General features: G+C 35.7%; 1 protein-coding gene across 2 annotated transcripts in view; it reads left to right on the top strand.

Annotated features, from left to right (window-relative positions):
• Nucleotides 1-27,640, top strand: part of LOC125273511 (membrane-associated guanylate kinase, WW and PDZ domain-containing protein 3) — a 124,450-nt gene that overhangs the window by 61,458 nt on the left and 35,352 nt on the right. For both annotated transcript variants that reach the window (XM_048198958.1, XM_048198957.1), the window contains exons 2-3: nt 16,667-16,783; nt 24,971-25,090. In XM_048198958.1, coding sequence (XP_048054915.1) covers nt 16,667-16,783; nt 24,971-25,090 — 237 coding nt within the window. The remainder of the gene's footprint in view (nt 1-16,666; nt 16,784-24,970; nt 25,091-27,640) is intronic.

The following is a 27,640-nucleotide window of genomic DNA, read 5'->3' as shown; positions in this document are numbered from 1 at the left end:
AAATTATTGCTGTCCATAGAGCTTAAATGTGCTATATGTGATGTTAGCAATATCTTCTAAACAAGTTTCTGAGTTAAAAAAATCACTAATTTTAAGTAATCACTTTAAGTTTTATTTAACTATAGGAATATTCCTATATTGAGTTTACATATTATGGATGGATATGTAAGTTGTTCTGAAAAGATGCTCATTTTACAAGAACCTTTTTCAGATTAAGTTGTCTTAGTGTTTGTTTAAATGGTCATAGTTAATGAGGCTTTACTAATAGAAAGTAGAGCTCAACCTTTAGAAGATTGAGCTGTTTTTTCCCTCATTCTGCTCTCTCTCCTTCCCAAGTGTCTCTGTTGTGAAACAATATCATTCTTCACTGTGATGTCCTCAGCTGGAGCATTATAAAACCAAACACAACTTCATTATCCAGAAACTTTTGCAGATATGTAGCGAACTTTCATAAGTTACTGAATTATTTTGTCTGAGCTGCTGTTTTACACTTGCCTTCGGGAATATCTTTACCTAAATTTGGTACTTTAAGTTGAGTCCAAGTTCAGTTGAGTTTAGTTGGTAAAGTTATGATAGCTCTGTTCTAAAAAAAAACCTAGCGATCTGCCTGCCTAGACAGCATTTTAAGATGATATAGGTAATCTCTCAGTGCAAGGCTGTTCCAAAATGTCGATGTTTGAGCTAAACTCTAAGACAGCATTGCATATATCGTGAGAAGTGTCTATTGCAACACACTCTGAAAAATCCAGGATGGCCAATTGAGATGAAAATACATGCTCTTCTGTAATGAACAAATTATATTGATAAAAATGGTAATAAAACCATAAATTAAATGGGTTGTCATTAGGGTTGCAAAGGGCAGAAAATTTCTGGTAAATGTCCAGAAACTTGGAAAGTTAAGCTGGGGAATTTACTACATTTAAGTTCCCTGTTAAAGACTAACCTACAATTTAGCAAATTTCTGGTTTATTCCCATTAATTCCCATGGAAAGTTTCCAACTTTGAACATTCCCATAATTTTGCAGCTTTAGTTGTGTGTGTTATCTTATCAACATTCTAACATCAAACTCAACTGAAATGAATTCTCAGTCGAGTCTTCTAAACGCTATTTTGTGCAGAGTTCTAAACTTTGTTCAAAACAGAGCTGTATTTATAGAAGACAAACCAGAAATGCAGTCTCATTGTGATAAGATTGTGAAAATGAGAAACAATCTCAGATAACATCTAAAAATATAGGATAATTATAGATTAATATGAGATTAGTGAGCTTAATCAGATTAGTAGCGTGAAAAGTCAATTAAATGCGGAATAATCGTGCATCTCTTATTGCAGCTGCAGTCTAGTTGGATAAGACACAGGAGCATGTAGTCTGAGCCACACGCTGTTAAAATTCATCGCATGATGTGAGATATTTACTCAGCAAACTCTTCCGCCCAAATGCCTCTCAGACTTGACAGCTGTGCCGAGCGCACACCTTTTGAGGAGGCTGCTTATGTAACGTGTCAAAACTATAAACTCTGCCTTCACAAACTCCCATCAACCCTTTCACCCTAGATGGGTTTGTTGGAGCTGATGGCTATCCAGATCGCCCCCATCTCATTTTGTTCTGTAGAATAATGAGTACACTTTTTTTTATGTCACAATGGGAAGCTGAAATGGAATTTCCTTGTTTGTCAGAATAAAAGACAAACAAGCTTTGCTGTAACACACACATTAACAGAGGCAGCATGTAAGCAATGCTCTGTTCTTGGCAGCTAGAAGAAACAATAGTAGATGAGTTTGTTTGCTCTTTACACTTGAACTAACCTACAGTTAAGGTACCATACAACAAACTCTGTCTGAATGTTTTGAACTAGAAAAATAGTTTGTCAAGGCAACTTTGAATGTTGGCATGGTAAAATCTAGAAGTTTTAAGGTATTTATTTATTTTATAATGTATGTTATTATTACATTAAAGCATACATTTTAATTTATATGAAGCTACACGTGTACTTACGTTACTAAGCCATTGCTATGGTGCCTGAATGGTTGCTAATGCATTACTAAGACGTTTCTAGGGTGATCTGGGTGGTAACTAATGTGTTCTGGTTGTTTCTATATATAGATGACATTATTGTTATATAATAGGTTCTTTTTGAACAACAGAGTTATTCGAAAGCTTTATTCCATATTTGAATTTGTCAGACATGTTGCAGGTTGTTGAATACACATCCTCTCACATCTGAAGTCTAAGAAATATAATGTATATTAAAATAAATGCATCTTTACTGCTTAAATATACATTTCTCCACATGAGTAATAATAATTTAGGGTTGCTAGGTAGTTGATATGATGTTGTGAGTGGTTGCGGATGTGTGCTAAGGCATTGAAAAGCATTGCTAGGCTAGCGATTGCTAAAGTGGTTGTTTAGGAGTTCTGATGTGATTTGGTGGATAGACAGATAGATAGATCAACATGTTCTCCAACCAATATATAGGTCGTTTGTCACTTCCCTGAAATACGACCCATATGAGCGTTTACTAAAGTTATGCCTCTATTGACAACAGGACACTTTCATTTTAATGCATTGCTCCCTTTTATCTGCGTCATATTTCGGGTTTTGTGAAATTGGCAGAGCTTTGCAATATATAACAATATGCAATCATGTGATCATGCGATTGTGGGTTCGATCCCAGGGAACGCATGTGCTCATAAATTGTATATGCACTATAAATCACTAAGGGTAGGTTTAAGGGTGGGGTGGGTGTAGTCGTTAATAAAAAAATTAGTTTTGCTAATAGGACAAATGGTGTAAAAAGTCCACACATTGCATTTAAATGAACACGCATTTGATTGGTAACGTCATTTCATGACGGCAGACGTAACATGACACTGTCATTATTTTTATGCCAGCTAGAGGGCGCATGACTTACAGTTTTTCTCAGTTGCTTTGGCACATTTCTCGAATCATCCTTTAAATTTGCAAAACACTATGTTTATTTCTCAAAACAATTCGTACAAACAGCACAACATATTGGATTACATGCAAAAGCCTGTAACTTGCTCAGAATCCTTAGTTCATCTCTCAAAAGTAAGTATTTATGTCAATGAACATATCAGTGCCATCAGAATGACAAGTCCTTGTGTCATTGTTCTCGAACAAGATAGTTGAAATGCTTAGCCATGTTGTCAATACAGTGATGAATATTTCAGATGTAAACTATGGCTACGCCTTTTATGACAGTGAACAAATTACTGTAAAATGTCTTTGTGATAAATGAAAAAGAAAAGACTATATATACATACACTGTATATATGTATTCATGTGTATGTGTGTGATATAGTGTGTATCTGGATAAACTTCATTTAGCCTACTTTACTATACTGTAAGTGTAAAGCAAGTGTAATATGCTACTGTAATATTAAGATTATTGCATGCATACCATATTAGAGTACAGTGAACATTGCTGAAATACATACCTGTTATGTCTACAAATTGCTTGAATGATCGAGGAAAAGGTTTTGCTCCACACATTCGGCTGCACATTTAGATTTAGACCCGCATAAGCTATTGTAAGGTCATGATTGTGAACATAGTTCACAATAGTGGCCCTCATTTCACCAGAAACGTGCCTACGCCCTTTGCCTCATCTACCTCTTCCTCTGTTTTGCCTCCCTACCCTTTTATCACACATCCTTACTCCTCTTCTTCTTCCTAGCTGTTGACCTTGCTTGTTTCCATGTTGTTCTTCCATTATCAGAAATTGTAACTCTTGTGTTGTGCTCTGTCTATATATGCTTTCCAATTGAAGATTCATGACATGCATCTTTGAGGTGTTTTAGAGAACTGGTTGGGTCATTGGTTGATCTAATGCTTTACATTCCCCTGAATACATTAGTGAAATTCAGGATTCACCTGCAAAATTCATCAATTCAGGACACATTTACAAAAGTCTAATAGAAATGTATAGATAATATACTTGACACATTATGATAACTAGGTCAACCATTTAGCATTGAATGACTTATGAGATGAACTAATGACTAGATGTTTTGAGGGGTAAAATTATTCAACAGAGAAATATATAACACATTTTGAGCAACATGACATTAGCAATTGATAATGTAGGAAATAGCAGACAATTGTACATAATCAATAGCCTGAATGTACTAAAGCATTTGCAATTTGTTCAAAAGAATGAGAAACTGCTTTTATAATGTGCACAAGTGACTAGATGATGTGGTGGTTGAACAAGTAGTTTTGAGAATTTCAGTTTTGATCTGAGAAATGTGCCAAAGTGACTGAGAAAAACTGTAAATGTTATAGATATAGATAGATAGATAGATAGATAGATAGATAGATAGATAGATAGATAGATAGATAGATAGATAGATAGATAGATAGATAGATAGATAGATAGATAGATAGATAGATAGATAGATAGATAGGAAAAATCTAAATCTGACATTGTACCTATGTATATACGATTTTCCAGGACAGCATAAGAAAAGGAAAATTCGGGCCAGTGAAGTGTTTAGAATAGATTTGACATTGTCATCTTCAAGTTCACAGGCCTGCTGTAATTTATGTTGTGAGTTTAAGTCCTCAGGTGTGTGGTTTTTGACCAGCTATATAATTTATCACCATCTTGTAGTCAAAAGCTGAGCGTCAGGGAGTTTTTAGCAAGCACACGTAGCAGACACTTTAGCCCGTTTAGACTTGCTCTCTTATGTACCTGCAGAGGGTGACACATTCTGAATAGGGGATCATTATTAATAACACGCCAATTAGAAAGCATATGCATGCACACAGAGTTCACTAACGAGGGTGAGAGAAGGTAAGTGTGCTCTCTTTTCTCTCTCTCTCTCTCTTTCTCTGTCTATTCTTTTTTTCTCTCATACATTATCTATAATCACACAGGAAACTTTACCTCAGAGAACCCATTCTATGAGGAACAGAAAACATTGGTTCCAATTAATTCTCTTTTAAATGGACTTCTGGTCAATTGTTTCTATATATAGATGACATTATTGTTACATAATAGGTTCTTTTTGAACAACAGTCCAAGTTATTCCAAAGCTTTATTCCGTATTTGAATTTGTCAGACATGTAGCAGGTTGTTTAATATACATCCTCACATCTGAAGTCTAAGAAATATAATGTATACAAAATCAGTGCATCTTTACTACTTACATACAAATATCTCCACATGAGTAATAATAATTCATAGCCTTAACTGCTGGTTTCGATGGTACATATTACTGTATACAAGGGTTTTTTCTTTGCATATAATTTAATAAAGAGCTGTTAAACACTGCAGTTCTGAATACAGGTCCTGTTAGACAGTTGATAGTCAATTATTATTTTTCCCTGCATTTTTTGTCATTTTCAGCTCAATTTGAAAGAAGTGCTAATATAGAACAGTTCTTTTCTAGGATGCCTGAAGTTTCTCGGCCAAGCGTTTGTTATAAACAGTGATTTAATGTATATTGTGTATTAATTAAAATGCTTATTTACCTTTGTGGACCTTTAGTCTTTACAGCAAGTATGATTAAGTGTTTTTACTGTGTTCTCAGTGTTGTATTTATCGGATTGTTTGTCTCTATAGTTTAGTGTATTTTCTCCATTCTATACTGTGTATGCTGAATTACTTTACATTGTGCATTTTATGACCGCTATCCATCGCAGCACTGCACAATATGGCACATGCTGACCTCTGCACAGCATTAACTACCTCAGTGCAGTACCTCATCATACAGACACTTTCACTATCTGCAGTCATTGCTGGGACAAGTTTCTGGTCTTTTTATCCAGGAGAGAAACAAACCCACTTTGACTTTGACTGTGACCGCTAACAGGATTGGTTCAAAATCTCCAACCCAAATCCTCTCCACGATAAACTCTCTCACCTTTCCTTTCACTCTCTGAGCTTCAAGGCTTTTTGCACTCTTTGCTTGTTGCTCATTGGTTGAAGAATTAATAAGGATGGAGGAACAAAGTGAGAGAGAGAGAGAGAGAGAGAGAGAGGGATCAATAACAATGGTGAAAAATCGTACACAATTGCAGCAACATCCTTACAAATTAGCACTCTGTATAGAGGCGCAATGGTAGGTTGCAGGAAGTAAAAGTCCCATTCATTTTGTCCATAGAGAAATTGATTTTTTGCGATATTGTATAAACCTTTCAAGACAAACCTAATTTGTGGTCCAAGGTTGTTAAATGATGATATATGTTTGTAGAGAAGGCACCATGTTTAATTGCTAAATTCCCAGTAAAGTACTGAATAGAGGCTTCATATTCAGATATGTTTCTGTGAGCATGGAAATGGGAAGTGAAGCAAAAGAGCTCTGCAGTGTCCGTCTAGTCCCATAAAGCATTTTGAATGACATAATTGTATCTGCCTACACACTGAAATGATGTGTGTATACCGATGCATATTTAATTCTTATAATTATTCAGTAGTTTTATATACTTCTGATCAAATTAGTTTTTTTTTTTATTTTTCAGATTACTTTTTTAAATATCCATCCATCCATCCATCCATCCATCCATTGTTTCTGTCGGGCGAAAACCTTTTATCTCCATATTTCTGCATTTTATTGATCACCCATGGTGATTTGCCTCAATAAACTCCTAATTTACTGCTTATTATTAGTTAGTAAGATAGTTGTTTTAGTGGTTAAGTTTAGGTATGGGGTAGGATTAAGTCATACAGAATAAGGCTTTACAAGTACTAATAAACAGCCAATGTAGTAATATGGAAGCTAATAAGCAACTAATTAATAGTGAGAATTAGTCTCCAAATGAAAGTGTTACCCAATATTTTTTTCCATTTCCTGAAAAATAGCTTTTTTGGAGGTTTTCACCTGAAAGCAACAATTTGCACATTTTATCATTTTATACTCATAATCAATGACTTGTTTAGATTTAGATTGTACCATTGTTTGCAGATCCAGAAGGGGTGATCACATGTTCAAAAAAACCTAGACAGAACTTTACAGGCTTTTTATCTAGAAAATTGTCCACTTTAGTAATTGACTAGCTGGATGACCAGCTAATCATCCGTAGCAGATAAATAACCAGACGTTCATTCAGTCGATCAGATGGTCTGACAGATTGACAGATGCCTCAGTCATACTTTCCCAAAGTCCTTTCATATTTATGTTAGAAATCCTTTTGTGAAGATTCTTGAAGGTCTTGGTTATACAGTAAATCCATCCTCATGTAGACAGCAACTGCTGCCGCCATTGCAACAACTCGATCTCTCTCTTTTCTCAGCAACAGGCTTGCCACATGGCTCCCTATTTAGCTTCAGTGGATCAAACGCTTGACATTCTTTTCCTTTGTAACTTCTCTCCTTCCTCTCTGCATTCTGACACAGAGAGAGCGCTCCTTATCCTCATATATTAAAGTAACAAGCCACAAGAGATTTCCCAAATGCTGCACTATATGGCTTCGGATTAATTATATATATGTATATGACATCGAGGTGGTTACCCCATCCCCAAGTCTCAATAATATTTAGGTCCTTCCTTCAGATCCCAGACTATGCAAAAATCTAGTTTTATCTAGGGAGCAGAATATCATAGAGACTAGAGGATTGATTCTTTTCCACCTAGCAACAACCCAGAATACCCTAGCAACCACTTAGCACTCAGCTGTAGTAATGAGAAACAACAATACTATGCAAGATCAAACTTGGAAAGATCATTGAAAGACACAGATAAAAGAGTAAGACCTGAGTTTGTTCACAAATTGAGAATCAACACTGAATTTTGTTTTGTCAGCTTTGAATTATTTTCTGTTCTATACTCACTTTCTCATCATCTGTTTTTCTGTTCTGATTAGCTTTGTTCTCTTCGTCAGTAACAGCTTTTTGGTCATAGTGCCATTAGGCAGAAATCATAACTCCCTCGCCTCAATGTTGTGACAGACCGAGCTTTCACATTCTCATGAAAAAATACCACACTGCTTTCAAGAATAACTGCGCGCTGTGTTCATGTGGCTGTCTTAGCGATTGTCGTAATGGCTCAGATCTGTCATCAGGCTGAGGCTTTATCTGGGGTCTCTTCCGGGTACACAGTCTCGAAGAGGTCGGGAGAGCGATCAAGAAATAGTGATTCAGCTGTCTTGCTGCTGTCCTCAAATTCTTGTTTTCAATCCGTTCTGCAGCCAGCTGTTTTTCAACTCTGTCGTTCCTGTAATGATTGTGAACCGCAGTTTTGGCTTCAGAAGTGCCGTCACCTTTGAGTGCTTCAGGAGACATCTGCAGGAATATTTTAGAGCTAAAAACGGTTAATTTGAGTCACATAATCAGTGACGTCTAATAGATGCATGTGTAACAGGCCTCCTCCTCAGCAGTGCTGTATAGAGAATCAATGGGGAATCGGAGCACAGCTGAGAAAACGAGCCCTTATTTGAGCTGTCGGTGGCAAACAAGCCAAATCAGGCGGAAGTGCCATCTGCTCCTGAACAGTACAGTATATAGAAGTTTAACCAATTAGATAAATGCGCCGTCTGAGGGGGCAAAAAGGCTGTAGGATGGCCTTTATAAAAACTTACCATGGTAACCAAAATTTATTGTTACTATAGCAAAATCGTAAAGAATTAATTTAGGATCTCTTTGAAGGGGCTGTTCATACAGTATTTTTTTTGCCTATGCTATATTTTAATTGGTGGTCTAGTGTATGTATACATGAGTCAGACATTTTTGGCAGATGAAGCATGTCTTTTTATTAATATTATTTATTTTGTATTCATGTACGCAAGCACGTGAGCACAAGCTCTTCTAGTAGGCATACGCACGTTTTTATATTATTATTATTGCCTCAGGCAATATAGGATATTTAATTAGTTTCACATGATGTTAATTTCTTTAAACCTAAAACAATTTTTACACCTTGACATTGGTAAAGTGTCTTTAGCAAATCTCAAAAGAATCTATTTTTACTTTACATTATAAAAATGTGATGTCGAAATTAAAATTATTTTGATTGATTTTTGATTTTTTGATTTTCTATAACATTAAAATAATTATTGTACTTATCTTATTGAATTTTAATATTTTTAATAGCTACATGTGCTCAATTTTCATGCATTGTTATATTACAAAATGTTTCAGAATGCAATTTAAAAGTATTTGCAGTATTCTATGCAAGAAGCATGCATGACGCTATGCTGAATATTCTAAAACGGATAGTTTCGGCCCTTAATGTTGCTTGATCATTAGCTGTGTTTTATTTACAGCTATGACCGCTTCACTGAACAGATCTGTGCAACACCCTTAACGACCACCATTAGCAACAACGGTAGTAAATGGAGATTTCTTACCTCATGGTAAAACCAAGAACAAAGAAATAGAATCCCCTGTGCCTTCTGTTTGTTATGTATTTGTTTGATTTTGTGTGTGTGTGTGTGTGTGTGTGTGTATGTCCTTGCCATGGTTTGTGAGCACTGTGACTGGAGGGAATCTGGAGCGGATTATGAAACTGCTCTGCCATTTCTGACACGTATAAAAGGAAATAGAGAAGGACTGAGATAAGCAAAAGGAGAAAACTAAAGGGAAAAATGTCAACTTTAAAAGGGTTATGAGAAAAAAGCAAGGGAGATGAGAAATGACCAAAGATATTGACAGATGAAAATGGGAAATAAAGAGAGTGGCATAGTGATAATGTTCTCAAAAACCTCTGGTCCTCCCCCTAACAAATTCTCTGTCTTCCCTTGACAGGATTATTATATTATTACCTCATTTTATTGGCGGAAGATGAAGGTGGGCAAAGCAAAGGGAGAGAGAGAGCAATACAGAGCATCTGTCTTATAGCCTCAGACGGCTCTGCCTCAGAACTCAGAATCCAAGAACTTAAGCTGAAAATGATGAAGAGAGTCCAGACCTTTGTCCTGTTGAGGCCAGGAAGAGAGAGTACTAAAGAGACAGTAAAAGTCCACTTCTTGAGGTTCTTTTTGACCCCAGGATGTTAGCTGAGTACTACTTAGAGCCACAAATTAGAACCAATTAGATGTTTAGTACAGATTTAATACAAATTTCACTGTGCATTTGCATGTGTATAAACTCAAAAATAGAGTCTGAGTCTAAGTCTGAGACCACTTTTGTAATTTTATAATGTTTTTATAATTATTTAAGTGAATTTATTATTAAAGGGGACCTATAATGCTCCTTTCACAAGATGTAAGTCTCTAGTGTCCTCAAAATGTGTCTGTGAAGTTTCAGCTCAAAATACCCCATAGATCATTTATTATAGCTTGTCAAAATAGCCCCTATTTGGGTGTGAGCAAAAACACACCGTTTTTGTGTGTCCCTTTAAATGCAAATGAGCTGCTGCTCCTGTCCTGCTTTGAAGAAGAGGGTGGAGCTTTAACAGCTCATGCTTCCGTTGCTCAACAACAACAAAACTGGAAAATCTCACGCAACCAAAATGAGGATTGTCAGTAACGGTGTTCAGCCTTACATTAATCAAACCGGAGTCAGACACTGATGGAGAGACTCAGGAAAAAGTTACAACTTTTATAATGAAACTGGATGTTTCTGAATGATTAGTGGATAAATTTATGTAGTTGCTGTGGAGTTGATTCACCTAATTGACTAGCATGTGTCGTCATGTTAATCTTTTGTGCAAATCCAGCGTTGAATCGACCCTCGTTTGTGAAGCAGTCTGGTGTAAAATGACGGCATGGCAACAACACTCTACTACAACAACTCTTCCTCTTCTCTAAAGCAGCCCAACATGGCCTCAGGTGTATGTGAATTTTGGGGTTTGTGATGTCACCAACCCGGGAAGAAGCTTGTTGTAGTCCCTATCAGCTGTTTGTTGTTGTCCTAAAAAAGCTATTTCTGTAAAAGAAAATATCTACCTTTGCATTGAACTTTGAGTGTCGTAACTTTTCAGATGTTGTTTATGCTCAAACAGCAACATTACACACTAACTAAAGTTAAAAAAGTGAAATCATAATCAAGGACCCCTCCCATAAAAATGTGGGATTTGTGCATTAGATCTTAATGGAGCCTTGACATTGCAGTAGAAATAAACCTCATAGTAGACACTGTATTTTACTCAATGCAAATGAAAACTAGGCTGTGAGAGATAGTGTGTGCAGTGTTGTGTACCTTGTTATTGATTTCTGAATCGATAAAACATTGAAAATACATCTTTCTGAAAAATTCTCAGGAAAAAATCGGTTGTGAAAATAAGATATGACCAAACAGTAGAATGTGTTAAACACACTGCCTTTCACTCACACAGCCTTATTTTCATTCATGCAAAATTAAATATGCTGTCTTCTCTGACTTGTGTCCTTTGAAGACAGTGGCAATATAGATTATTGGCTCAGATAGTGGCTCAGATGGGCTTTTATTAAATTAACATTCAATTAAAAATAAACAAAGTGGTATTCTCATTATCTGGGAAGTGAGATAAAGGTCACAAAGATGGTGACAGTGGACTATAGCAGCGTTAATAATGGGTCATATTCACTTGGTGTGACCCTTCAAAAGCGTTTCTTGTCCATGTTGCTCTCCTTGACCACATGTGCTGTGTCAAAGTCACTCACTCGTTCACTCATTCACTATTCCCTGTATAGTCAATGCCACATGGTGCACCATATGGGGAAGCAATGAATGCAAGTGAGCAATTTTAGATGCTGATACAAATATTGTTTACCGAGAGTACTCTGGAGCTGTCTTTGTGTACCTTACTTTGTGAACAACAATCATAAACAAGTATAGTTATTTTATATACTTATTTAATTTTTCTAAGTGTTTTATTCTTGTAAGCTTTTTATTGTTTTATTTTTTTATTTTGTGCATATAATATATAGTATTTTTGTAAGTATTTTTATCATATTTTATATCATTTTTGTAAGTATTATTTTATTTTATTTTATTTTATTTTATTTTATTTTATTTTATTTTTTTATTTTATTTTATTTTTCTGCAATCTTGAAGCTGCCCCATCCAGGCTGCTTTTAGATAAAATACATCCATTATCAAATCTCCTTAAAGGTCCTGTTCTTCGTGATCCCATGTTTCAAACTTTAGTTAGTGTGTAATGTTGTTGTTAGAGTATAAATAAAATCTGTAAAATTTTAATGCTCAAAGTTCAATGCCAAGCGAGATATTTTATTTAACAGAAGTCGCCTACATCGAACGGCCAGTTTGGACTACATCCCTCTACTTCCTTCTTTAATGACGTCACTAAAACAGTTTTTTGACTAACCTCTGCCCACAGGAATACACAAGAGTTGCGTTTGTAGAGTGTGTTTGTCGCCATGTCGTCGAAACGCTGTTATTTTCATCCCGCAGTCCAATCACCGGGTCTGATTCCGGCTCAAATTGATAGGGTAAAATTAAAGACATGTTTACAATAACACTGAGTGCGTGCATCTCCACGTTATGGTAAGAGGGGTGACCTTTCCGGGCACGGTGCGCTCAGAGCTGTCGAATCACAACACAGAAACCTCTGGCACAATCAGAACTCGTTACGTATTTCTGAAGGAGGGACTTCATAGAACAAGGAAGTCATCAGCCCGTTTTTATGACAGTGGAAACAGCGGTATACAGATAAGTAAATTATGTGAAAAATACTGTGTTTTTTTACACGCGAAACATGAACACATGTTATATTGCACACTATAAACACAATCAAAGCTTCAAAAAACCACGAAAAACGGGACCTTTAAGAAGCATAGTATTCGCATCCTTCTCTAAAGCAGCAGTGTATATATAGCATGCTATGTTGAAGCATTACTATGGCCATGCTTAAAAAAAAACTGCATCCATCTCCAAGTCACATTAAGTCATCAAGCCATTAAAATGCTGCTGATATCTGCTCCTCATGTCAACACTATGATAATTCCTGTTTTATCCCTGTCCAAATAAATTAGAATTATGTGATATTTCAGCTTTTCATGATTGGTAAATCCTGCTTAATTCAGGACTTCTGACGGGGACACCTGCCTTTCCGCCCAAAGGTTATGACACATAACGGGTCACGCTGTGTTTATGAGGAGATTATGGTGCTTTATGAGAACTGGCAGCATCGCACAGGGGTGAAGACAGGAGATTATGGGTGAGGGGTTTAGTGGTTTGTGGCATCTGTCTGCACACATTCACACTTTCCTTCTTAAAGGGGTCATGTCATACATTTTTTATCATTTCGTTTTTTCTCTTGTGATCCCTTTTTTTTCTGTTGTTCCTTTAATGGATTCATATCACAAGGAATCTAATTTTCCTTTATCTTTTAAGATGAAAGAGCTTGATGAACTATAAAAACATACTGTAGCTTTTAAAACTCTAAACTTTCTCCCCAGCCCAAAAAGTCTGATCTTAACAGTTTGTGCGGCACATTTCAGTGTGGATTGTCTTGTGATCTTGTTGCAATGCAATGCAAGCTGTTATCTATACAATTAAAAGCTATATTTCACACAACAGCAAACCTGCAAACTGGTGTGTTAGCACAGAAATGTACTGTTTATGATTTCATATGCAAAGCGGGTGTTTCTTAAAAGCCACAGTGGCAAATTCTTTTGTTCAGAGAGATGTAAAATATTAATGAAAAACTAAAATATGACTGTGTATACTGTGTAAATGCCCTCTTTAAATATGAAATCAGTAGCTAACACCTCTCGACTGGACCATTTGCTGTCAGATTCAATTGTTTGTACATCTTCTGCTAGTGATGAAAAAGTAGATCATTTTTTATATTGATACAAATAAAACAAATATTTTACATCCTGTCATTATTTAAAGTAACTTACTTCTCACTAGAGATGCACCGATGTATCTGCCAATAATCGGTATCGGCCCATAAAATCGGCTGATTGTTTAATAGCAGCCATTGATATATATCCTGTCAATCAAAAGGATGGAGAAAAACTTGTTCAGACTGCAACTCATACCGTGTGTGAAGAAAATCTCTCGTGTTGAATTTAGAGCAAGTTAACGCAACAATAATGCATTAACAGTTAAAAAATAACGACGTTAAAGCAGGCTCTATTTGACCCTATGAATCACCCGTAGTTCAAGCCAGGGTTGCCAGGTCTGTGCTTTTTCCCTACACCAAACATTATTTGTTGCGCGTCTCCCATCCAATAAAGAGATTTGTACTTTGTTACTTGTGATAAGAAACAAAGTCTATCCTCTCTAATTTTGTCTATTTTATCACAAAACATTCTATTAAATGTGACGTGACAGATCGCTGTAGCGCTGTAGGCAGTGTGAAGCACAAGTCATGAAAAAACATGCATGAACATCAGAAGGTATGTTAAAAGATACAACTTACTGAAATGTAATCATGTAATCTCTCAATCAGTGTTTAAACCACAGAAAGACGTCAATAAAACACCTTGTGAACAATAATGTTGCATTTACCTCAGAAAAAGTTATCCAGTGTTCACAGTTTGTTAGTTATCTATAAATAAACACTAGAGAGGAGGTTATTTACTATTAATAATATATGTATGTTTGAATAAATTTTTTTGCCATGTGTTTTGCCATGAAGACAAAACTACCTTGCAACTGAGTTGCATGCAAACATTTCAGTTTTTATATAAGTATAATTATTATATCTGAAAATAAACAGTAAAAAGTAATACACTCTATCTACTCAATAAAATTATGGCAACAGATTACAAGCAATATTATTAATTAAATTCAACATATAAGAATTGAGTTAGAAATAACCAAATTAATTCCTTAAAAGTCAGCCATTTAAAATGTGTAAAATTGGCAAACACCATTACAAAAACCACAAACTGACATAAAAAGGAAAGAGTCAAACCGCCCAACTGAATGAAACACTGATCACAATAATAGTGACTAAATATTTTCAATAAAATAAACAGCAACATCTAAACCTCTGTTAATTCTTGTGTTTCTCTTTCTCTCAATGATTTTGCTTGTTATCATGTTGGCAATAAAAAATAAAGAGTTCTTAATTCATCTTTGACGTCTGTCTGTTATTCAGTTTTTTTTTTTTTTATTAAATTTTACTAATTTTAAATGGTTGATATTTAAGGAATTAATTTGATTAATTCTAACTCAATTCTATTTGTTGAATTTAATTAATAATATTGCTTGTAATCTGTTGCCAAAATTTTTTGTGGAGTAAATATAACGTATTCCTTTTTACAGTGTATAATAGCTCTGTTGTTAATTTTAAACTTTATTATAATAATGTACCAAATGAGAGGGTTCCCTGTATAGTTTACAGCATTATTTGGGAGAGATTTTTTTCCTTAAGAAAATCAAACTATCGGTATTGGCAGATATCATTCTGAACAATCATCTCTACCTCTCACCTAACTTCATTGTTTCTTGTTACAAATCAGATTATTTAGAATGGTTTTGTGAATGAGTTCAATCTGTTCACTTATCCATTCACGAATCTGACATTGATACTATTTGCAAAGACTGCACTATATTGTCAAAGAGTAAAAAAACTCATCTGCATTGAAATGTGTCATACAAACTGTTAAATCCAGACTGAAATGATCAGGGACACTGTTAAAACTAAATTGCAAATTGGAAAATTAAATTTCCAAATGAATATAAACATATTTTTTTAATGTTGGGATCATTCAGAAGAATTTGTGTCCATGAACATAACAACATAATAAATAGATCTGACATAATAAATCCAAGAATATCAAAATGAAAACAAACTTCTTGTTCTTGTTCTTCTTCTTCGTCTTTTTTTTTTATTTTATTTTTTTACAAAAGATCAAAGAAAATGTGATTTCTCATATGACCCTTTTTAATAGCATTTGTTCCCCTCCCTCAAGTTGTGCTGTTGGACTCTCTCTCTATCTCTCTGATTCCCTCCATTTTCTCATCCACCCTCAGTCTGTATCAGCAAACAACCTCCGTCTTCCTCTGCAGAGCAACTTTCCCCAACTCTCTGTGAACTCTCCCAGAGTTGCGTCTTTAGAGTTTGGCAGAAAGAGGGAAAGTGAGGCTTTTAAAAGTTCTGTGTGTAGGGTTTTCATTAGGTTTCACTTTTCACAGTTGCTTTCGACACTGTGTCAGCTTGTTTGTGAAGTCTTTTCTGAGTTAGCAAAGCTTATAAGAGACTTACGCCGTGTGTTTTTGTGCAGCTGGCTCTCACATTGAGTGTGTGCGTGGATGTGCGGAGTAAGATGTCACTCTAGTCCTAGAAAATGAAAAACAATTGGGCACTAATAAAAAGAACTTTTCATACTAGCAAAATCACATATGACATGTCTCGGTTGTTTTCCTAGGCAGTAGTGAGAGTAAATGGAACTTTTGCTTTCATTATAATTCCATAATTTGACATATTTCATAAGTCTTTTCTTATGCTTTTTAGATTTTTCTCCTTTAGTTTTTGTAAATCTCATGAGGTTTCACAAGAGATCTCAAAAATGTCTTAAACTGTGCTCATAGTTTCTGTGAGAACCTATTGATCTTCTAAGATCAAATGTTCAGAGCTATATTATTCATATTCATTGTATAGTTCTATATTCTTACCATATGTCAACATTTTAGATGCAATCTTCTGATATTTTTCTTTTGAAAGAGCAACCTCAGAGCAATAACGTAATTCTTCTGTGAGTTCTTCATTATAATGCCAAGCTTACCTACTTCTGTTTCCATAACTTTTGAAAGGTTTTATAAATTTCCTTTTGCCTTTCTTCTCTGTCTCTCTCTCTCTGCAGGTAAAGTGCTGAACACTGATTTAAGGCATTATCTTAGCCTGCAGTTCCAGAAAGGATCAATTGACCACAAACTGCAGCAAGTGATCCGAGACAACCTTTACCTGCGCACCATTCCATGTAAGACACACACATACACGCCCAATCTATTCATTTATGTTTATTTATTAAGATTAGAATGGAAATTAGATTAGAAAACTTTATTAATCCACGTAAGGGGAAACTCATTTGCCACCATTGCACATCACAAACAACACAATTAGACAATTAAACATTAAAAACAACAACACAATCAATCCATGCAAAGAACTTTACACAACTTCTTTAAAAACCTAACTGTGGTAGAAATAAAAGACCTTCTAAATCACTCTGTAGAACACTGAGGCATCACTAATCTTCCACTAAATTAACATTTAAGTCCACTAAATGTACTACTTACTTATTTTCAACATTGTTTTACATAATATAGTATAATATAATATAATATAATATAATATAATATAATATATATATAATATAATATAATATAATATAATATAATATAATATAATATAATATAATATAATATAATATAATATAATAAGCAATAAAGTACATAAGTAGTAGTTGCGTTGCCTGCAACGCCCTTCAGCCATGACTTATTCACGATACATCAAGTCAAGTCAAGTCAAATTTTATTTATATAGCACAAATTTAACACAACTATAGTTGATCCAAAGTGCTTTACATTAAATCAGAAGTTAAAATAGAAAAGGAGGGGGAGATAAAAGTCACCAACATATAAAAAATAATGTGTTCCATAAAGTGTCTTTTTCACTAGCCTCGAGTACTTTATTGCTTTTATAAAATGGTTACCACACAATACAAATATTAGAGCCAAAAATATGTATCAGTGCAACTTTCATGAAGTAAACTTTCCCTAAAAGCCTTTCTTCCGCCGGAAAAAATAGTCCCTGACTGTGACCAGCAACAGAAGTTACATTATTACGCCATTAGATGGCAGCAAAGTCTGTCTTTATGAGTGTGTCAGTTAGTAGCGAAGACTTTTTCATTGAAAAGACTGAATTGTTGTTTTATCGTGAATAACACACAGCTATTGACCAGATCAGAATCAAGGACAGGAACTAACCATTTTATAATATAATATAATATAATATAATATAATATAATATATAATATAATATATATATAATATAATATAATATAATATAATATAATATAAATGAACTTTTAAGTCCACTTAATTTACTACTTATTTATTTTAAACATTGTTTTACACAATATTATACACACACACACACACACACACACACACACACACACACACACACACACACACATTAGTGATTCTTCACCCAAAAATGTATATTCTGCTTGGACAGAATTCTCATTTTTGGATGCTTTTGGATGCTTATCATGAAACGTAAGAACATTTAGGTACACATGTCCTCTCCATCTTTCTCTGGCAGTCTTATTATCTCATCTTACCCCTCAGTCTTTTCTCATTTGGTGTTTGGAGTGAATCCTTTGGCCATTTCTCACACTGGTGTGTCTATTAGTTGGGAAGACAGAGCCTCTTCTCTCCTGTTGGTCTGGCCCTCTGCAGCACACCGCCAGCTCTCCTCTTTGATGCGCCACATGAGATGTTTGCTGTTTCTCTGGAGAGTTGTGGAGTGGGTTTCTGAGAGCCTGTTTCTTCACCAAGCTGTAGCACACTGCTCATTAGTTTCTTATTCAGCTAGTTCGTTATTCCCTATTTAGTCTAATTTGATAAGTGACAGTGACAAATGTGTCAAAAAACACTCTGAGGGGTGAATTAACTACGATGCTTTAGCAAGTGGTATTTCAGCGCAGAAATTCTGCGTCTTATTCACATACTACCTGTGCTATGATCTGATATAGTGTCACAGTGTCACATGCTCCATCAGAAATCATTCCAATATGCTGATTTGGTTTTCAAGAAACATTTATGATTATTATCAATGTTGAAAACCATTGTGCTGCTTAATATTTTGTATGGAAACTGCTCCATTTTTTCAGGATTCTTTGATGAATAGAAGTTCAAAAGAACAGCATTTATTTAAAGCTGCAGTTCATAAAGCAGTTAATAAACAGAACTGCAAGCGTATTGCGAAAGAACATTGTAGCCGGAGCTACTTTTCTCCGTGTATGTCTATGGCGAGTCACACAGTCAGGGTAAGACAATAACATGGTTTGGAAAATGGATTCATGTTGTACATTCTCATTATATAATTTTTGTAAATTTCGAACACAAAAAAAGTTACGGACAGCAGCTTTAAATAAAATCATTTGTGACATTATAAATGTCTTTACTGTCACTTTTGAGCAATTTAATGTATCCTTGCTGATTAAAAGTACATAATATATTTTTTTAAAAATCTTACTGACCTCAAACTTTTGAACAGTAGTCTATATAATATTAGAAGATCTATATCATATTAAGATATAGATTATGCTTTGGAGTATAGTAAATGTTCTGCTAAATGAATACTCTCTGATAATTTTTACTAAACACTAGAAGTCCGTCCATACCTCTAGCTGTTTCTCACTCTAAATATCCTTCTGAAGGATTTCAGTGTTAGAATGAGCAGCAAACGTTTATTTTTAAAGATCCATGATCATCACAATTATCACCAGTTTGCGTGGCACATTCCAGTGCCGATTTGTTTGTGAACCTGTCACAATCTAGTGAAGACTATTGCAAAGAGGCTTTTACTGAAGGCAGCCTGGGGCGGTGCAAACCATATTAGACTTGACAGCAAACACGCAGCTCCCGAGTAAAAACGCAGCAAAACGTCAATACTCACATCACGTAAAGAGGCCGTCTGCGTAGATGTCTTAAAGACACAGCATAAAAAAACGACCTGTTAACTTTTAATGGTGAAATAATAGAAAATGGTTGTAAAAAATAAACTTTATCTGATATTGTAAGTGGAAAGTGACCCATTTAAACAACTTGAAATACAGCCATCGAAGACTGTTTAGCTATGCATTTTATAACTGGCAATAAATGTAGACATCAGCTTTTATATCCCAGCTGTCGAACTGTCTAATAATAGACTTTCTGATTAACGCATTTTTGTTTTATTTCTAAATCCGTTGAAGTTTAAAACCGAAGAAATAATTATAAATAATTCCCCCATAAGAATGAAATATTACTCTTTGATGTTTATGGAAAATTATCAGGCTTGAGACAATCCAAATTAACATAAAATGACAAAAAGAGCTTCCACTGGATGCCAATTTAAGCATAGCATCGCCTTCTCTTGTCCTTAGGTCACTCTGTGCTTGGCCTAGTTACTCTCTCTCTCTCTTTTCTCTCTTTACCTTAGTCAGTAAATTAAGAAGAAGAGCCTGAAACGGCAGAGTAAAGAAGAGAAGAAATGAGGGAAAAAGTCCGAAAAGTATACAGGAAAAAGAGAGTTGGAGGAAAAGAGACCCTCCGGTATTTGCAGTCACAAAGCTGCTTTATGGAGCCATGAACAAAAGTTCTTAAAAGCTCCTCTGATGGAGAGGAATAAAGAGCAGCCTAAGGTGCCACTCATATCCCGTCTCCACCAGAATGCTGCTGGAGCAGGTGGTCGCCCGGGGGATCTGCGGACCTCCTTCAGATCTGGCCTGTGATTAAACTGACTTCAGAGGCCAACTAAGATGTAACTGGCTGTTATTACGTAACCTGCTCACAACCTGCCGCATCACAGTCTTTGTTTATAAGTCTTTGGGCGCACCAGAGTTTCCACTGCGTCAGAGAGCGCTGCAAATGCTTTCATTTCTAATGTTGCAAGGGCGTAAAGGGAAATACACAAGGGTTTGTGGAAGAGGCGTTGCATTATGCAACCGAAAGTCACGAATAGTTTAACATTCTCTGATGTAGGGATTCGTTAAATAAAAATTGTTCACATCATTTTAAACTGACCTGGGGCCATGAACTTAGCCACTATGTTAAAGGGTTAGTTCACCCAAAAGTGAAATTTCTGTCATTAATTACTCACCCTCGTGTCGTTCCAAACGGATAAGACCTTCATTCATCTTCGGAACACAAATTAAGATATTTTTGATGAAATCCAAGAGATTTTTTTTTAATCTCCCATAGAAAGCAACAAAATGACCACATTCAAGGTCCAGAGAAGTAGTAAAGACGTGTCAACGTCAACGTTGGTTCAACCTTAATGTTACGAAGCCATGAGAATACTTTTTGTGTGAAAAAACAAACTAAAAAAACAAAAACAAGTGTCCTCTTCTACTCTGTATTGGCCAACGCTGTTCACGTGAGCAGCACTATGCATTACACATGAAATAATTTTAACCTAATAAAATAATTTTATTTCACATGGGGAAGGAAAATGGAATGTGGAAAATGACTGGAAAAGTTGTGCAACAGAACAAAAGCAGGAACATCTCCTCTACTCCCTTTCTCTATCATTATATTTTGGATGTTGAACAAGTTAACCTCTTTTAACCTTGCCAGTATATATTCACATATCTCTAACCAGTGCTGCTGTTCCAGTTCCCTCTTCTTGTGGCATTTACACAGTTGCTGTTCAAGGAAAATGTAAAGGAGCCTGTTTTTAATATTATTTGCTCTTAAGTTAGAGTCAAGTCTCCGCAGACACTTGACTCTGGCATTTCACTTTGCTGGATCTAATGTAAATGTCCTTCAAATGACAGTAGAGCCTGGTGGCATTTCCTAGCACACACACGAACAGAGCCGAGAAATGTCATCTTTTATTTTTGGCCTTTTATTCGCAAGAAATGCCACCCTCGGATGTCTCTTATGAGGATTTTGCTGCTAAACAACCCACCTCTGAAATTAGGTCCAAACATGTACTGTTTCTATTTGATATTTTTGGAGCAAACACACTCACGCAGGCTTTAACACACAGAATTAACATTTTTATGTGGTTTAGGGGTGAAAAAGCTTGCATGCATTTGATTTAATTACAAAAATAGTTCACCCAAAACTATCATCATATTTTTCCAAATCATATGACTGTTGTTTATATATATATATATATATATATATATATACACAGTTGTGGCCAGAATTATTAGCCCCCTTCATAAATATGATCAAAGATGACTCTAAAAATAAATCTGCATTGTTTATCCTTTTGATCTTTAATTCATAAAATTAGCTAAAATCTAACCTTTCATTGAAGGAAAAGAATTGAACATGGGGGGGAAATAACATTAAGAAATAAATGTTTTTCTCCAAAACACATTGCCCACAATTATTGGCACCCCTAGAATTTTTTATGAGTAAAATATCTCTGAAGTATATTCCCATTCATATTTAATTTTTTTTTTGCTCACCGGGGTGATCATGAACATGAAATTGTCCAGCCATGACTTCCTGTTCCACAGGAATATAAACATGAGGAAACGCAAAGGCCAAATTCCTGTAATCATTCATCACAATGAGAAAAAACAAAGAATATAGTTCTGATGTGTAGCAAATGATTGTCGAGCTTCACAAAATAGAAAGTGGCTGTAAGAAAATACCTAAAACATTGAAAATCCCCATTTCCACTATCAGGGCAATAATTGAGAAATTCCAATCAACTAAAGATGTTACAAATCTAACTGAAAGAGGACATGTGTCTAAATCTACCTAATGTGCAGTGAGGAGGAATGTATAAGTGGCCAAAGACTCTCCAAGGATCACAGCTGGAGAATTGCAGAGATTAGTTGAGTCTTGAATCTCAGAAAGCCTAAAAAAAATGATCAAAAGCACCTACATCCCCACAAGTTGTTCGGGAGGGTTTCAAGAAAAATCCTCTGCTCTCATCCAGAAACAATCTCCAGCATATTCAGTTGTCAGACAAGACTGGAACTTCAAACGGGACGAGCTTCTATAGTCAGATGAAACTAAAACAAGAGCTTCTTGGCAGCAAACCCACCAGATGGTTTTGGTGCACACATGGATAAAAAGTGCCCCATGCCCACGGTTAAATATACTGCTGGATCTTTAATGTTGTGGGCCTATTTTTGTGCTGGAGGTCCTGGACAACTTGTTCAGATATATCGTATCATGGATTCTATCAAATACCAACAGATAAAAAATCAAAACCTGACCACTTCTGCTAGAAATCTTATAATGGGCTGTGGTTGGATCATCCGTCGGGACAATGATCCAAAACAAACATCAAAACCAGCACAAAAGTATGTCACTGAGCACAAAATGAAGCTTCTGCCATGGTCATCCCAGTCCCCTGACCTGAACCCTAAAGAAAATTAGTGGAGTGAACTGAAGAGAAGAAGCAGCAACAAGGAGGTGGAATCTGAAGGATCTGGAGAGATTCTGTATGAAGGAATTGTCTCTGATCTCTTCTCGAGTGTTCTCCAAACTCATCAGGCATTATAGAAGAAGACTCAGAGCTGTTCTCTTGGCAAAAGGAGGTTGCAAAAAGTATTGAATAAAAGGGTGCTAATAATTGTGGGCAACGTGTTTTGGAGAAAAACATTTATTTCATAATGTTATTTCCCCCCCACTTTCAATTATTTTCCTTCAATGAAAGGTTATGTTTTTGCTAATTTTATAAATTAAAGATCAAAAGGATAAACAATGAGATTTATTTTTAGAGTCATCTTTGATCATATTTATGAAGGGGACTAATAATTCTGGCCACAACAGTTTATATATATATATATATATATATATATATATATATATATATATATATATATATATATATATATATATATATATATATAATGCATTTAGCAGATGCTTTTGTGACTTATAGACATAGGTGGACCGTGTGTAAGGTTGGACAAGGCTTAGCCTTCCCCTGGCCATGGACCTAAGACTAGCGTAGAATTTTCTCACTCAAACCACTGCCTGCTGCTGCTTCTAATGGCTTTTAGAGAGAAAAACTGCCCATAACTGCTGGTGTAGGATCAGTTTTCTCCGTAATAATAGCATATTTAAAACATAACATATTTGGCAAACAATCCAGTACGTGATCCATCTGTGTTTGCACTCTGGAGAACGTCAGAGGTTTCTATTTACAACATGTTTTTGCAGCGTTGAGCAATGTAGCCAATAACAACCACATCTGCTGAACCAGATCTGTTGAACGCAATGGCCAATCAGAGGTATTTAAGTTAGCACTGAACAAAAACTCCAGCATTTTGAGTGGATTCTGAGTTCTGCATACTCTCAAATCCTCTCATTATAACAAACAGTTATGTAAATAGGACATTCAATGTACAGTCAGCTTCATTGATTATAACAGAACTTTGTGAGATTGCGATGAACTAAGATGAGTGTCAGCTTTTTAGTGATTATAAAGGGAGAGCTCTTTGTGCACTTTCTGTCATGCTAAATCCCGCATGTATGCTTACTTTTCTGTTAAAATTAACAGTGGTTTGTGAACGTGGACGCTTTAATAAATCATTTATTGGGACTGTTTATGCTGTGATCTGTTGGTTGTGCAGTGGTAACACGAAACTATTTCAAGAAAATCTAAATGTGTTTTTAAAGGGGAAGCGCATCTCCTTAGCCTTACCATGGAGTTGGTTCACCCTCCGCCTAGGTTTATAGATCAGCTTGAACATTTTAAAAAATATCTACTTTTTTGCCTAACTGAAGAGAGAAATTAATACAAGTTTGGTACAACATTAGGGCAAGTCAATGGTGACTGGGCTGAGAAACCGAAGAGTGAAAATGTTTTTTTAGATTACAACACTGTAGACATACAGTTTTCAAAAGTGCCAAATGCTTCAGAGACTGAATCTCATTTTACAGTCTGTGCACACTTTCCACCTCTGTGTCACCATCTCCCTTGTGAATAAAGCAATCTGTGACTACACTATGCTTGAATAACACACTAAATAACACAAGATAATATGTTCTTGTTCTACTCAGTTTGGCTAAGTACTGTACATCTCTGTGTGTATATCCAAACCGTTTTCATAGGAATTATGTTAAAGCATGTAATTTTTCATCCTTTACAGCCTCGCAAATTGCCAAAAACACTCTTTTTTTTTTTTTTTTACTAGTTTTCTGTGCAATCCATTCAGTTTCACAGTTCCAGTTTCAGAATCCCAGTTTCCAGATCTTATCTATGGGAGTTTGGGATCAGTTCTATTTACAGTTCTGAATAGAGTGGACTTGTTCTCAAAGGAAATTCTGAAATGCAGCCAGGGAATCCAAATTTAATTTTGGTCAATCTGAGTCTGTGTTTAGACAGACACAAAGTTTGCAGCAAAGGGGATTGTGGGTGTAGGATATTCTCACCAGAACTAGTTTACTGTCACTAATTGTGTTTGTTTTACTGGAAGGTACCACCCGGTTGCCCAGAGATGGGGAGGTTCCAGGAGTGGACTATAATTTTATCAGCGTGGGGGATTTTCGCATCCTGGAAGAGAGTGGATTACTGCTGGAGAGCGGAACATATGATGGTATGAAACACAATCTCTGTACTGATAGTCTTCATACAAACATCCCAAACCATGGACATGAATGATACCTCAGATCATGTGGCTTGTTGAAAAGGTGCTAGTTCTTTTCCAAGTCTACCTGGTAGACGATATAACAGGTGAAATAATTCCTATTGAAAGCAATTATGTTTGTTATTTACAAGAACCAAAGCGTAAAATCTAAGCTTAACTAAAACTTAATCACTATTCTTGTGCTGCAACACTGGTATTTCTGGAAATGCACATTTAGTGTTAACATTTGATAGTTGTGTTTTTTACTTGACTGAAGTAAACTCTGTCACCAACACCTCTAGGCATTCATTTTGTCCAAAAAGAATTTCATGACAGTGCAGCCTCAAAAATGTACTGTATGATGGATTTAGCCTCCAAATGTTACAGGCAGTGAGTCAGTTAGCACAGGTTTACACCATGCAAACAAGCTTTGCAGAGCTTGGGGTAAACTGCTGAAAAAGTACACATAAGGAAGACCCTGTACCCTGTAATGGCACTTTCCTCAAATGGTGAATAAATTTCCTCAAATTGTGAATAAAAACAGAATGCATTGATGTGGAAGTTTCAAATTTCAATATTTTATTCAGAATACAACATAGATGGCATATCAAATGTTTAAAGTGAGAAAATGTATCATTTTAAGGGAAAAATAAGTTGATTTTGAATTTCATGGCATCAACACATCTCAAAAAAGTTGGGACAAGGCCATGTTTACCACTGTGTGGCATCCCCTCTTCCTTTTATAACAGTCTGCAAACGTCTGGGGACTGAGGAGACAAGTTGCTCAAGTTTAGGAATAGGAATGTTGTCCCATTCTTGTCTAATACAGGCTTCTAGTTGCTCAACTGTCTTAGGTCTTCTTTGTCGCATGATGCACCAAATGTTTTCTATGGGTGAAAGATCTGGACTGCAGGCTGGCCATTTCAGTACCCGGATCCTTCTTCTACACAGCCATGATGTTGTAATTGATGCAGTATGTGGTCTGGCATTGTCATGTTGGAAAATGCAAGGTCTTCCCTGAAAGAGACGACATCTGGATGGGAGCATATGTTGTTCTAGAACTTGGATATACCTTTCAGCATTGATGGTGCCTTTTCAGATGTGTAAGCTGCCCATGCCACACGCACTCATGCAACCCCATACCATCAGAGATGCAGGCTTCTGAACTGAGCGCTGATAACAACTTGGGTTGTCCTTGTCCTCTTTAGTCCGGATGACATGGCGTCCCAGTTTTCCAAAAAGAACTTCAAATTTTGATTCAAATTTTGAACCAATTGTGTCTTGATTACAACTTTTTTTTGATATAGATAATAGTAAGAATGTTTCCTGAGCACCAAATCAGCATATTAGAATGATTTCTGAAGAATCATGTGACACTGAAGGCTGGAGTTATGATGTTGAAAATTTATCACAGGAATAAATATTTTAAACATTTTTTTTTTTTTTTTTAATCGAAAAAGTTTTCTTTTAAATTTACTGTATTCAAATAAATGCATGCCTTGGTGGACTTTTTTAAAAAGAACATTAAAAATCTTTTGAATGGTAGTATATATAATTTATTTTTTAGAGCACTGTCTTTTTCCTTCATTAATGAAAAGCATAAAAATGTTGTGTGTTTGTCCTCTCCTCTGTAGTCTAGTGGGTTTGAATGTCCTGAGAGACAGATAGCGTGCCAGGCTAGTGCATTCACTGTGGCCCCATGTTGACTGTGGGACCGTACTCATGCCAGGCAAAGCGTGCTAGGACAGGCAGCCATGCCAGTAAGAATTGCCCATATGTGCTCTGTTCTCGAAGAGGGAGACGTTCTGATCCTAGGACACACACGCATGCATGCAAACACACAGGGGTTTTCTAATCTCAGCAGACTGTTCCTTAAAAGAATAGTTCACCCCCAGTCACAATCCGGTTTTACATCATATTAACTGGAGAACAAGAACGATATGACATTTTACTTTTGATGCAGCGTTATATAGATTTACAACATCAAATGTCTTGATGTGGTCATGCTTGAGCAATAGCAAACAGATTCTATTCCTTTCTGATTCCCTCATTCCTGCAGTGTGGATAAATTTACAACCCTCAAGGCAGCTTTTAATGTAATCCTGTCTAAGAAAGCTTGGTTGAATTAAGAGTTGATCCTGATCAATAAAGATTTAGTGTTCGTTGAAAGCACACAGACATAGAGAATCTCAATGGGGGCGATCTGTAAACATGAATAGACTTTGGCACAATTCACTGCACTTATTGCCTGTTGACTCACATATCAGCACCATTTTTAGTCCAGTAAATGGATAGATGTTCTCTGCTCACTTGAAATAGTTCTCATTGAATGACAGAGTAAAATAAAAATAATCTTGAGTCTGTATATAAATAATAAAGACGTTGGATTAAGAAACTTGTCTATTTTTAGGGCACATAAGTTGTTTGGTGACATTATTTACAGTAATACATGAGGGGAAAAAAAATCTGTCTGGACACATTTATAAAATAAAAATAAAATATTTTTCATACTATAACAAC

This window comes from Megalobrama amblycephala, linkage group LG8 (assembly GCF_018812025.1).
Source record: "Megalobrama amblycephala isolate DHTTF-2021 linkage group LG8, ASM1881202v1, whole genome shotgun sequence".
NCBI classification, from domain to species: domain Eukaryota; kingdom Metazoa; phylum Chordata; class Actinopteri; order Cypriniformes; family Xenocyprididae; genus Megalobrama; species Megalobrama amblycephala.
Note: the sequence above shows the minus strand (reverse complement) of the source record. Positions and strands in the feature narration are given on the sequence as shown.